General features: G+C 37.9%; 3 protein-coding genes across 3 annotated transcripts; all 3 read right to left on the reverse strand.

Annotated features, from left to right (window-relative positions):
* LOC109834106 (zinc finger protein 346-like) lies at positions 233-2,630 on the reverse strand. The gene is made up of 2 exons (XM_020402020.1): positions 2,450-2,630; positions 233-1,171 (listed from the first exon to the last, which is right to left on the reverse strand). Exons 1-2 carry the CDS (start codon positions 2,462-2,464, stop codon positions 515-517), a joined length of 672 nt encoding a protein of 223 aa, XP_020257609.1. The 5' UTR covers positions 2,465-2,630; the 3' UTR covers positions 233-514.
* Positions 4,294-4,737, reverse strand: LOC109835107 (zinc finger protein 346-like). Its single transcript, XM_020403103.1, has one exon. The coding sequence runs from the start codon at positions 4,735-4,737 to the stop codon at positions 4,294-4,296; it is 444 nt and encodes a 147-aa protein (XP_020258692.1).
* LOC109834107 lies at positions 4,682-10,175 on the reverse strand. The gene is made up of 3 exons (XM_020402021.1): positions 9,707-10,175; positions 6,229-6,393; positions 4,682-4,950 (listed from the first exon to the last, which is right to left on the reverse strand). The coding sequence occupies exons 1-3, from the start codon at positions 10,090-10,092 to the stop codon at positions 4,917-4,919; spliced, it is 585 nt and encodes a 194-aa protein (XP_020257610.1). The 5' UTR covers positions 10,093-10,175; the 3' UTR covers positions 4,682-4,916.

Below are 13,288 nucleotides of genomic sequence, written 5' to 3' on the forward strand. Positions count from 1 at the left end.
GCCATAAGATGCATGAAACCCACAAAGCAATTCAAAAGACAGACAATAACTGATGAATTAGGCTCGAAAGCTCACATGACAAAATAATGGGCAGCAAAGAGAACCACAACGTAATGAATCTAGGTTCCATAGCTCAAAGAATAAAATTAGAAAAACTCAGGCTCTTGAGTAACAAAATAGTATTCCAAAGAGTAAAAATAAACATTTTCGGAAAAGGAAACTCAAGCCCTTATTAGCAGTGCATTTCTCGACATTGGATATCCCCAAAAAGCGATAAGAAAAGCAATTATTAGCAGTGCATTTCTCGACATTGGATATCCCCAAAAAGCGATAAGAAAAGCAATTATTAGCAGTGCATTTCTCGACATTGGATATCCCCAAAAAGCGGTAAGAAAAGCAATTTAACATGAGCAATGACTTCGTATAAATTAAATCCAAACTAAATCCAAACGGGAACTAAATAGATTCAGTTACAGGTACCAGATAAAACCCCCTGTTATGAAAACTAACTCCGCTACTGCTGCTGCTGCTGCGCCTCTTGATGTTTCTTCATTGCAGCAATATGCTTCTTCCCTGAAACATGAAAACAGTACACCACCTCACTGTTGCAAACAACATTGCAGTAAGTGCACTCTCTAACTGCATCAGCTGCAGCTCCTCCGCTCAAAACCTTCTGCTTCTTTGTCTCCAGATCCTCCTCCACTTTTGATGCAGAGTCTTGCTTTGCGGGTTCATTCACTGTGTTGTTGTTGTTATTGTCGGTTTCAGGCTTTGGGTTGAGAGACTCTTGAAGCTTCTGCAAGTTTTTCACGTGTCTTCTGCCCAATTTGTGCTTACTGAGGACGTTTTCAGTGTTGCAGTGTACCTTGCAAACATCACAATATGATGGCTGGGTGGGAAGACTTTGGGTTTCAGGCTTTGGCTTGAGAGACTGTTGAAGCTTCTGCAAGTTTTTCATGTGCTTTTTGCCTAATTTGTGGCTATTGAGGACTTCCTGGGTGTCGCAATGTACCTTACAGACATCACAATATGATGATTGCACAAAGGTAATGAGACCCTGAGAGACTGGCCTACGAGCAGCATTAGGAACCTTTGGCTTTATGGTTGAGTGCAGGGCTTTCACATGGGCGGGAACCTTCAGCTTTGATGCACTGAGTGGTATTCCAAAGGCCTGCAGGATGAAATATTTCGAGAAATAGATTGAAAGCGACATATATTCTTTAAGAAAGGGACATTCACGTGAATAAATGCAAGCAAAATTAACTACTTAGCACTCTCATCCACAATCTTTTGTACATCAGAACTAGACAGAAGCACAGCATGACTCTGCATTTAGGGCCTCCTTTAAATAGTCACTGATTTACATCCCTACTAGCAATCCAAAATCAATTCTTCAGTGACTGAACACATTAGCTAAGAAGCCAAGTGAAAAACAAAGCACTCTCAGAGTTGAATACATATGGCACAAGATTATTTGAGAAAGAAACATTCATATTCATAACTAGGCTAATCAATATCATCTATGATCTTTCGTCCTATATTAAAACGGAGCAACCACAAAGCATCACTCTGCATTTAGACGAATTTCCTTGAGGACTGACCGATTTTATTTGCATCTGCCAATAAATTAAACATCCAACTAATCATATATGATTGATATCATTAATAATGTGGGGGAAAGAAAGAGTCTACTTTAACAAAACCCTCGTAAGATTCTTCTCCAATAGACAAAACTCCCCCATTACTTAGTTTTTAAGCACTATCTCGATTCAAATTTATTCCCTTTTAACCCCTCCACAACTTCAATGCATGGATTAACAATTACATAGAAGAGGTGGGATCATCTTCCCATCTTCCGTAATTGTGTTAACAGTGAGGACAGACATTTCACCTGAACGAATGAAGTCAATGGTTAAAGTTGCATAATGTTATTTGCTTTTGATATAACTTCATGTCACTTAATCAAAGAATAGATACTTCATTGAGGCATACTACAAAATGCTTACTCTAGATAAAGCTATGTCTTGCTAAGATACACAGATCTTGATGGTAGCTTTCTCCAAGATAAAAGCAACATTTTTCCTTATTCATGCCCAAAATCGAGGAATATAACCAATTTGCACCAGCTGATAATGAATCTAATTACTTGAAATATATTCAATTATTCATATAAAAAATTGCACGCTAGAGAGCTACGTATCAAGTTCATTACATTTGTAACAAATATCATCCTTCAAGTGTATCCTAATTACAACCAACTTCTATATAACAATAGGCCAGCATTTCCGCAAATGATCATAAACATCATTTTATTTCACATATTAGTAATCTAAAGCTCAACGATGATTTAGAAACTACAGACAAAAATATTCTACATTTTATGTATATTTGAATTCAAAAGATATTGTGAGCCACTGATGGCTAAAGCTATAACCTGACAATTGTTTACCTTGTGGGCATGCATTTGTCCAGCAAGATGAAGCGCAAACACCTTATCACTGTTGCACACGATATTGCATACCGAGCATATTCTAACTGATTCTGGTGGTGCACCACCCGCAATAAGTTTGTGCCTTTTTGCCTCCAACTCTGCAGCTGTAGTCCCAGTTTCAACCTTTGCACAAAAAAAGTGGTCAGAAAGCACACATCACATTTTATTTTCCAGAAAAAACACTAGCGCATATTATGAATTGTATCACTGCAGCAAAAAAGAATTAGTTCTTGATCAACAAAGCAGAAACCTAGCATAGTTGTAGATATCTAATAAATTAGCAAATAAGTCGGTTCGTCAAACAAATATACACGACTTCACCATCAGTTGCACCCTTGCAGATGCAATTTTCCATGAGCCAAACAGCACCTTAATATTAGGTCAGTAAAACAAAAGCATGATGCAATAACCATTACTAAAGTAATCATACGATGCAACAAAGTACGTTCAACATAACACAGAATGAATGCACCAGATTAGGCCTTGTGTGTTCAAATGCTGGACAGCTATTTGTTATTTCAATAGTTATCATCAGAATCCAGAAAGACAGTAAGAAGACCTAACTGTGAGACCTTTAACAATCTGATTCGCTCATGTACCTCTTAGATTAAGTCTCTCTAACCATTACACCAAAACTCCAAAGTTATGATAAGCATCAAGGATTATAGTTTATATTCTAACATGCCCTCGCAAGTTGAACGCCTTTTTTTAATGGCTGGAACCTAGACTCACGTAGCGGTAACAATTTTTTTTTAAATCTGCATTAAATTCATGGCTAGCAAGATTCAAACTAGGGTTGGCTCTGACAGCATGTGAAAGTGTCTCTAATATATCAAAACTCCGAAGTTATGGTAAGGGTCGAGAATTATAGTTTTATATTCTAACATTACCAAATAAATTTTGTTAAAAATTTCTCCAACATAACAATCATAAGAATTAGGAATCCCAAGGACATTTCACTCAGTAAACGTTTCAGTCTCTATTTAACAATCTGGGTTTATTAGGGATACCAACAAGAGTTCACTATTAGTCTGTCTTGAGTTTCTGCTGAATAAAGAAGCACACAAACACAAGGTATAATTATATGATAATATTGGAATAAAGGATAAATTTTAAATTTTCAGATCCTAACAGAAAATTTCCCCCCCCCCCCCACACACACACATGCACACCTTCTTTCCTCAGGTGGAATAACATCTTGTCCCAACTGAGTATTACCTTTCGGCATGAAAGTTTGAATATAAGAGTGGTTATTCTATAATAATCAAGAAAAGGCCATTGAATCTTAGTGTGCAGAAGTTTCAGCTTCTAAACATTCAGCGGAAAATGAAACATCTCTTGAGTTTTTTAACTGTCTCTTTTGCCTAGCGTTCTTGAACATAACATACTTCATTGACCTTTCAGAATGGACATTAAATTAGAGTCGAATTTACTGTTAGACATGTTAAAACAGTAAGAAGAGTCATTTCCTGCTTTTAGTGAGTCCAGACTCATAAACCTTCACTGCATTATACAAAGCAAGGTGCTTAAGCACTAGGGTTATCCAAACAATATCCAACACATAAAAGCAACAATCCTGTCAAGAGTAGTCACAAGTTCAACACTGCTTGAGTGGTCATTGAATTACTGTAGGCCATTTATCTAATGTGTTCCATTATGAACATGTATAGGAGGTGCGTCATTGATGATAAAATTGTCACACCTTAGGCATGCGAGCTTGTTGGCACGAGATTAAGTCATGGGATCCACAGAGTACAATGCATGGTTTGGTTCAAGCCACGGCCAAAATTAACTAGTCAACGCTACTGCTGCTGCTGCTGCGCCTCTTGATGTTTCTTCATTGCAGCAATATGCTTCTTCCCTGAAACATGAAAACAGTACACCACCTCACTGTTGCAAACAACATTGCAGTAAGTGCACTCTCTAACTGCATCAGCTGCAGCTCCTCCGCTCAAAACCTTCTGCTTCTTTGTCTCCAGATCCTCCTCCACTTTTGATGCAGAGTCTTGCTTTGCGGGTTCATTCACTGTGTTGTTGTTGTTATTGTCGGTTTCAGGCTTTGGGTTGAGAGACTCTTGAAGCTTCTGCAAGTTTTTCACGTGTCTTCTGCCCAATTTGTGCTTACTGAGGACGTTTTCAGTGTTGCAGTGTACCTTGCAAACATCACAATATGATGGCTGGGTGGGAAGACTTTGGGTTTCAGGCTTTGGCTTGAGAGACTGTTGAAGCTTCTGCAAGTTTTTCATGTGCTTTTTGCCTAATTTGTGGCTATTGAGGACTTCCTGGGTGTCGCAATGTACCTTACAGACATCACAATATGATGATTGCACAAAGGTAATGAGACCCTGAGAGACTGGCCTACGAGCAGCATTAGGAACCTTTGGCTTTATGGTTGAGTGCAGGGCTTTCACATGGGCGGGAACCTTCAGCTTTGATGCACTGAGTGGTATTCCAAAGGCCTGCAGGATGAAATATTTCGAGAAATAGATTGAAAGCGACATATATTCTTTAAGAAAGGGACATTCACGTGAATAAATGCAAGCAAAATTAACTACTTAGCACTCTCATCCACAATCTTTTGTACATCAGAACTAGACAGAAGCACAGCATGACTCTGCATTTAGGGCCTCCTTTAAATAGTCACTGATTTACATCCCTACTAGCAATCCAAAATCAATTCTTCAGTGACTGAACACATTAGCTAAGAAGCCAAGTGAAAAACAAAGCACTCTCAGAGTTGAATACATATGGCACAAGATTATTTGAGAAAGAAACATTCATATTCATAACTAGGCTAATCAATATCATCTATGATCTTTCGTCCTATATTAAAACGGAGCAACCACAAAGCATCACTCTGCATTTAGACGAATTTCCTTGAGGACTGACCGATTTTATTTGCATCTGCCAATAAATTAAACATCCAACTAATCATATATGATTGATATCATTAATAATGTGGGGGAAAGAAAGAGTCTACTTTAACAAAACCCTCGTAAGATTCTTCTCCAATAGACAAAACTCCCCCATTACTTAGTTTTTAAGCACTATCTCGATTCAAATTTATTCCCTTTTAACCCCTCCACAACTTCAATGCATGGATTAACAATTACATAGAAGAGGTGGGATCATCTTCCCATCTTCCGTAATTGTGTTAACAGTGAGGACAGACATTTCACCTGAACGAATGAAGTCAATGGTTAAAGTTGCATAATGTTATTTGCTTTTGATATAACTTCATGTCACTTAATCAAAGAATAGATACTTCATTGAGGCATACTACAAAATGCTTACTCTAGATAAAGCTATGTCTTGCTAAGATACACAGATCTTGATGGTAGCTTTCTCCAAGATAAAAGCAACATTTTTCCTTATTCATGCCCAAAATCGAGGAATATAACCAATTTGCACCAGCTGATAATGAATCTAATTACTTGAAATATATTCAATTATTCATATAAAAAATTGCACGCTAGAGAGCTACGTATCAAGTTCATTACATTTGTAACAAATATCATCCTTCAAGTGTATCCTAATTACAACCAACTTCTATATAACAATAGGCCAGCATTTCCGCAAATGATCATAAACATCATTTTATTTCACATATTAGTAATCTAAAGCTCAACGATGATTTAGAAACTACAGACAAAAATATTCTACATTTTATGTATATTTGAATTCAAAAGATATTGTGAGCCACTGATGGCTAAAGCTATAACCTGACAATTGTTTACCTTGTGGGCATGCATTTGTCCAGCAAGATGAAGCGCAAACACCTTATCACTGTTGCACACGATATTGCATACCGAGCATATTCTAACTGATTCTGGTGGTGCACCACCCGCAATAAGTTTGTGCCTTTTTGCCTCCAACTCTGCAGCTGTAGTCCCAGTTTCAACCTTTGCACAAAAAAAGTGGTCAGAAAGCACACATCACATTTTATTTTCCAGAAAAAACACTAGCGCATATTATGAATTGTATCACTGCAGCAAAAAAGAATTAGTTCTTGATCAACAAAGCAGAAACCTAGCATAGTTGTAGATATCTAATAAATTAGCAAATAAGTCGGTTCGTCAAACAAATATACACGACTTCACCATCAGTTGCACCCTTGCAGATGCAATTTTCCATGAGCCAAACAGCACCTTAATATTAGGTCAGTAAAACAAAAGCATGATGCAATAACCATTACTAAAGTAATCATACGATGCAACAAAGTACGTTCAACATAACACAGAATGAATGCACCAGATTAGGCCTTGTGTGTTCAAATGCTGGACAGCTATTTGTTATTTCAATAGTTATCATCAGAATCCAGAAAGACAGTAAGAAGACCTAACTGTGAGACCTTTAACAATCTGATTCGCTCATGTACCTCTTAGATTAAGTCTCTCTAACCATTACACCAAAACTCCAAAGTTATGATAAGCATCAAGGATTATAGTTTATATTCTAACATGCCCTCGCAAGTTGAACGCCTTTTTTTAATGGCTGGAACCTAGACTCACGTAGCGGTAACAATTTTTTTTTAAATCTGCATTAAATTCATGGCTAGCAAGATTCAAACTAGGGTTGGCTCTGACAGCATGTGAAAGTGTCTCTAATATATCAAAACTCCGAAGTTATGGTAAGGGTCGAGAATTATAGTTTTATATTCTAACATTACCAAATAAATTTTGTTAAAAATTTCTCCAACATAACAATCATAAGAATTAGGAATCCCAAGGACATTTCACTCAGTAAACGTTTCAGTCTCTATTTAACAATCTGGGTTTATTAGGGATACCAACAAGAGTTCACTATTAGTCTGTCTTGAGTTTCTGCTGAATAAAGAAGCACACAAACACAAGGTATAATTATATGATAATATTGGAATAAAGGATATTTCCCCCCCCCCCCCACACACACACATGCACACCTTCTTTCCTCAGGTGGAATAACATCTTGTCCCAACTGAGTATTACCTTTCGGCATGAAAGTTTGAATATAAGAGTGGTTATTCTATAATAATCAAGAAAAGGCCATTGAATCTTAGTGTGCAGAAGTTTCAGCTTCTAAACATTCAGCGGAAAATGAAACATCTCTTGAGTTTTTTAACTGTCTCTTTTGCCTAGCGTTCTTGAACATAACATACTTCATTGACCTTTCAGAATGGACATTAAATTAGAGTCGAATTTACTGTTAGACATGTTAAAACAGTAAGAAGAGTCATTTCCTGCTTTTAGTGAGTCCAGACTCATAAACCTTCACTGCATTATACAAAGCAAGGTGCTTAAGCACTAGGGTTATCCAAACAATATCCAACACATAAAAGCAACAATCCTGTCAAGAGTAGTCACAAGTTCAACACTGCTTGAGTGGTCATTGAATTACTGTAGGCCATTTATCTAATGTGTTCCATTATGAACATGTATAGGAGGTGCGTCATTGATGATAAAATTGTCACACCTTAGGCATGCGAGCTTGTTGGCACGAGATTAAGTCATGGGATCCACAGAGTACAATGCATGGTTTGGTTCAAGCCACGGCCAAAATTAACTAGTCAATGTTACACTTCGCTCTCAAGACTCATCATTTAAAAACCATTCAACCATTCAATCAATATGCAACTTGGGGCTAAATCATGGGGTATCACAATCACCTCACCTTAATTATGAGATGTCCTAGTTGCGGCATGACAATCGGTCCTTCCCAGTATCACCATTAGGTAATGTGGACTCTAGAGGTGGCTCATACAGGCTTCTAAAGGTGGCTCTCATTACACTCATACGGTGTAGCACATAATCTCATATAGCACTTAGCATCACATTTCCGACTGGCTAACTGTTTTGATACCATTTGTCACATCCCGAGCTGGCGATTCCGTTGGCGCAATGTAAGTCTTGGGACACATAGAGTGCAGCACATGGTTTAACTCAATCCACTACCAAAATTGATTACTTCATGTTACACTTGGCTCTCAAGACCCGTCATTTAAACCATTCAATCACTCAATCAATATCCGATTTCGGATTAAATCATGGGGTATCACAAAAATATGTTTTTAACTTTGTTACGGTGTCTACATTTTTTAATGCACTTCTGATGCTTGATACTTTAAATATGTGATGCACATTTGAAAATATGCCTTTTCTTACAGTTCCCTTATGAATAATATCAAAAACACATTACATTAAGATTCTAAACAAAAAATATAAAGAAAATAAAAAACTAAGAACTAATCATATAAATTGAGAGAATATTGGGAATGAGTTGTTGCCTCATCTAGTGAAATAAGGTACCAAGTATCAAGTGACTAGAGTGGTGATGACCACCTTCTCTGATTTGAACTAACATGCCGAACATGATGAACCTCACTACTAGTCTATATATTGATAGTTCATTTAGTGAGATTCCACCTCATACAAATGATTGAAATGTGTGTGATACCACCACATACAAATTTTTGAACTCTGTATGCACACATGTGTTTGTGTGAGTTTGTCTGCGTGAACTTGTAGAATGTTTATCATTTAACATCTGCAAATATTAATTTTTCCATGGTTAGTATCTAAAAGAACAAAGTAAGAAGTAGGAAAATTTGCACCCCATGACCTCCTTACAGCCTTGTCTTTGACCTCACATGTGCCTATAGCATGATCCTGGTAGAACAATGGACTATTTAGAAACATATGCTTTGCTTCTTCTGTTAAAGAAGAGATGGTAGCATAGGCGATATTTTGTTTTAAAGCCTATGTGGCCATGTGTAAGAATAGTCACATAGGTCCTCGTTTCATGTAATCATTCTTCTTCCCGAGGCAAGTTTCTCCAGATCCCTTAACTCCAAAGTTGAAGCAATAATGCAATTTTTTGGTAATGGCAACCACGTCATCCCATGAACCCTTCACCCTTATTTTTGCAAAAATTCTAGGATGGTTAAAGCTCTTGTGAAATCCCCCATTTTTGGTAATTAAACGTTTCTCTATTGGCGGGCAATGGCACAATAATATTTGAGAGGACCAGTAAATAATATTATTTTCCCTTCAAGGGCAGTTAGTATTTCTCGTTCAAGGGAATAATAGGTTCAGCACAATGTGATTTATTTAGAGCAACATAATCAGTTATTTAAGGCCAGAAACTCAATGCAACTCGAGATTATGAACCCCAATGAGAATGATAATTAACCCATCAAAAACCTAAATTAACAATACAAAAACATATGAATTTACTCACAACTCCATAGGCGCTCTGCTGCTGCTGGTACTGCAGATAGTAGTTACCAGTGGCGGCGGCCGGTTGGGGATGGCAAGCATAAGGAAGCCTGTGCGAGTAATCGGCGACGGCGCGCCTCGCGCCGATAGAAGCGTACGAGCTGGGTAGCGATCGAACCCCGGAGGCAGGAGCCACGTCGGAGAAGCGGCGGCGGGGGCGCGGGAGTAGAAAGGGGTTTTCGCATGGACGGGATTAGGGTTAGGGTTAGGGTTAGGGTTTTGGGGGTAGGACGACGGCTGAGGGATCAGTGATTGGTGGTACTGGTGCAGGTTAGGGTTTTGTTGAGCTGCAGGAGGATTATAAAGATGAGGAGGAGCACTGTAGCTGCCCGGATCTCTGAACTCCATTGGAGAGAGAGAAAGAGAGAGAGAGAGGGACAGAGAGGCTGAAGATCTTCGGTCTCTAAAATAGTTTGTTCCGATGTTTGTGCCTAAAATTTATCCCGAAATTTTCACATTTTAAAATAATTCCCTTAAATATGTACGTATTTTGACTTAGGGTCGGTTTGGTTGCACATTTTTTAAGAAAACTTTTCTGATAATGGTAAATTTATAATTAAAAGTTTTTCGTATATTTTTGTAAATTATGTTTGGTTCAATAAAAAATTTACAGAAATATTTTCTATAAAATATCAAAACCTACCAAATTTTAAAAAAAATAATTTCCTCTCAAAATGAGAGGAAATCACCAGAAATCTGACACATACCATATTTAATTAAAAACCTACCAAATCTTGTTATTTTCTATAAAGTTATGAGCTATTTTCTTGTTTTGAACCAAACAAGCAAAGTACAAATAACAAGAAAATTGATATTTTTTTATTTCTCAAAACTTTTCCTATAATTTTTTTAAGAAATACAAGGAAATCATATTTTAGGTGGAAAACATTTCCTATAATTTCTAAAAATTGAACCAAACCCCCCCTTAGTCCCTGTATCTTCATTTTATGAAATTTGTTCTCCCAAACTTTTTAATCTTCCGAAATTAGTCCATCTAGTTAGCAACAGGTTGGGAGATTCCGGGGACTAATTTCAAAACAAATAGATTTTGAGAACCAATTTCAGGAGATTTCGGAGAATAAATTTTAAAAATACTTAAAATTTTAGGGGACTAATTCACAATATGAAGGCTCAGGGTGCAAATTTTAAATTTTTGAAAAGTTTGGTATTGGGCTTCTATTTATGAGTTATGCTTTGATGCTCCGAAAATAAGAATTTTTATAATTTTTAAATGGATGGAAAATTAAAAATTTGGGCTGAAAATAACAATGGTGCATTTGTCCTTTTCTTTTCAATTCCTATCCTATTATTTCTCTGTCTATAACCACTTCACCCACCTCCCTTGTTTCACGTTTACTAGGTGAATTGCACACGTGCAATGCACATGGTATACTTTTTAGGTTAAGTTAAAATTGATAATTTAGTTTAGCCTAATTTGGAGCTTATATACATGTTTAAACAAACATATAATAGTGTAATTTTCAGATTTTGATTTTTCAATGTACAAAAGAATATAAATCAATACAATTTATTACACTTATTTCTAAATGAATATTTTCTCGTAAATGGGTATCAATTTGTTAATGTTAGTATGTAGAAAGATCCTCTGACTTAGTTCTAAATCTTTTCAGTGAAAATATAAATAAAAGTGTAATTTTACAATCGACAGTTTATTTTATTCCTCTTTATAATGATAAGAAAGGAATTGACATATGCATGTTATGCATAATTTTATACAATATGACTAAAAGCAAGAACAATAATATCTATTTTAAATACAACTTTGCATTATAATACCAGTTTTTTGTCATAAATATGGAAGGAAAATTAGAAGAGAGAAATCTAATATGATAGAATACGACCAAATTAGATTTTGTGAGAAATTAGTTGAAGAAAACTAACCCTTCTCAAATATTAGTTTTATCCTTTTCTATGATGTTTTCAACTCCAAAACTACCCTCTAAGTTCAACCTATTTACAAATGTAGGTGTGGAAGGCCTATCAACCGCATAATCCCTTAAATTATGGATTAGAAAGCTAGATTTTAGGCTTTTTCTATTTACAGAATATGCCATGGAGCACCGAAGCTGTTGGCTCTATTTATTCGGCTTGAAAGTATACTGACAATAGTCCAGAATCTTGGGCAGATCTTGACCCTCTTTTTTTCTTTTTGGGAGAGAAATAGATCGTGTAGCGAAATGTTTCTTTAACACCTTTGCAAATATAGTAACATATGTTTGTTAACTTATAAATTAAAAAAATTAACCATCATTAACTTACCAAACAAAAAAAATCGGTATGACAGGGTAAATGAGTTAATATATTTTAATTATCAAATAGAATTGTGAAAGAGTTTGTTAATATAATATGTCCAGATGCAAGGGCAACATCAAAAACAACGGGAGCGTTTGGCAACCGTGGCATTTTTAACGTTTCTGTTTTTTTTTCAACAAAAACAAAGAAACATGTTTGGCAACCGGGACGTTTTTTTTTGACTTGTCCATTTACAAAATCTAAAAATTAAACACTTTTCTCAAAACACTAAAAAAGTGTTTAAAGATTCAATTTTTGTTTTTTCATGTCTAAGGTCGTCCGTGTGATCGCGTCGCCACCGCCGTTGTTGGTCCCCCGCCACCGCTGCCAGTCCGCCGCCGTCGCCACAACCGCCAGCCGTCGCCCTCGCCCACTGCCACCCGCCGGGCGTCAGCCGGACCACCGCCACCCTTTCCCCCGTTCGCGAGACCGACCGCCATCAACCATGCAACCGACTCGTCGGCTCCGCCGTTGGCCAGTCGAACCGCACGCCGCCCGCGGCGCTCTGTCGTAGCCCATCCAATGACCGCTTGACCACACCAGCACGCCAAAAGACACCGAAGTAGCCAAGCCGGCCGACCAAAAACACCGAAGCCGGCCAAGCCTACGTCGACGCACCCGCCTGCCGACACGAAACCGTCGGCAGACCGCCGTCGCCCCGCCGCGTTCGCGACCAAATCGTCGGCCGACCAGCCGCCACATAGCCACAAAAAACCAAGGACCCGCAGCCGGCCCGGTCCCGGCGTCCGTTGCGGCCATCGCCCGGCCCGACATCGCCCGCCGCCTACCACTCGTTCACCTGCCGGATAGCAAAAATCGTCATTCACGGGCCACCGCCGCTCGGCGCAGTCGTTCGGCGACCCAAAACCGGCCGTCCAGTCGCCGCCACCTGCTGCTATACTAATATGGCGACTAGTTTGACGCCAAAATGGTATTTCAACTTTGAACAAACTCATGGCATGAGTGTTTTTTACAGAACACAAATAACAAAAACACATTGATTACAAACAGCACCCCAAATACTCCACGTCCAAAATTTAGCTTTTGACGTAATGATATCTCATAACCATTAATATTTTTTTAGGGGCTAAATAGAGAAAAACCCCTCTTAGAGTTTGGCAGCGATTATCAGATGGCTAAATATGAGCAAACCCCCCCCCCCACCTTCCCCTCCCCTCCTAAGTTTTGGAGAAAGCATGAAAAAGCGGCTTTCTCATATAAACTCTTCGTC

Source organism: Asparagus officinalis, chromosome 3 (genome assembly GCF_001876935.1).
Source record: "Asparagus officinalis chromosome 3, Aspof.V1, whole genome shotgun sequence".
In the NCBI taxonomy this organism is placed as follows: Eukaryota; Viridiplantae; Streptophyta; class Magnoliopsida; order Asparagales; family Asparagaceae; genus Asparagus; species Asparagus officinalis.

What these genes read in the sequence shown, in the direction of transcription:
- LOC109835107 (XM_020403103.1), bottom strand. Translation starts at nt 4,737, where the DNA reads ATGAAAAACTTGCAGAAGCTTCAACAGTCTCTCAAGCCAAAGCCTGAA.
- LOC109834107 (XM_020402021.1), bottom strand. Translation starts at nt 10,092, where the DNA reads ATGGAGTTCAGAGATCCGGGCAGCTACAGTGCTCCTCCTCATCTTTAT. An exon ending in AGCAGAGCGCCTATGGAGTT is followed by an intron (nt 6,394 to 9,706) that starts GTGAGTAAATTC and finishes TTTTGTGCAAAG; the next exon opens with GTTGAAACTGGGACTACAGC. An exon ending in GACAAATGCATGCCCACAAG is followed by an intron (nt 4,951 to 6,228) that starts GTAAACAATTGT and finishes TTCATCCTGCAG; the next exon opens with GCCTTTGGAATACCACTCAG.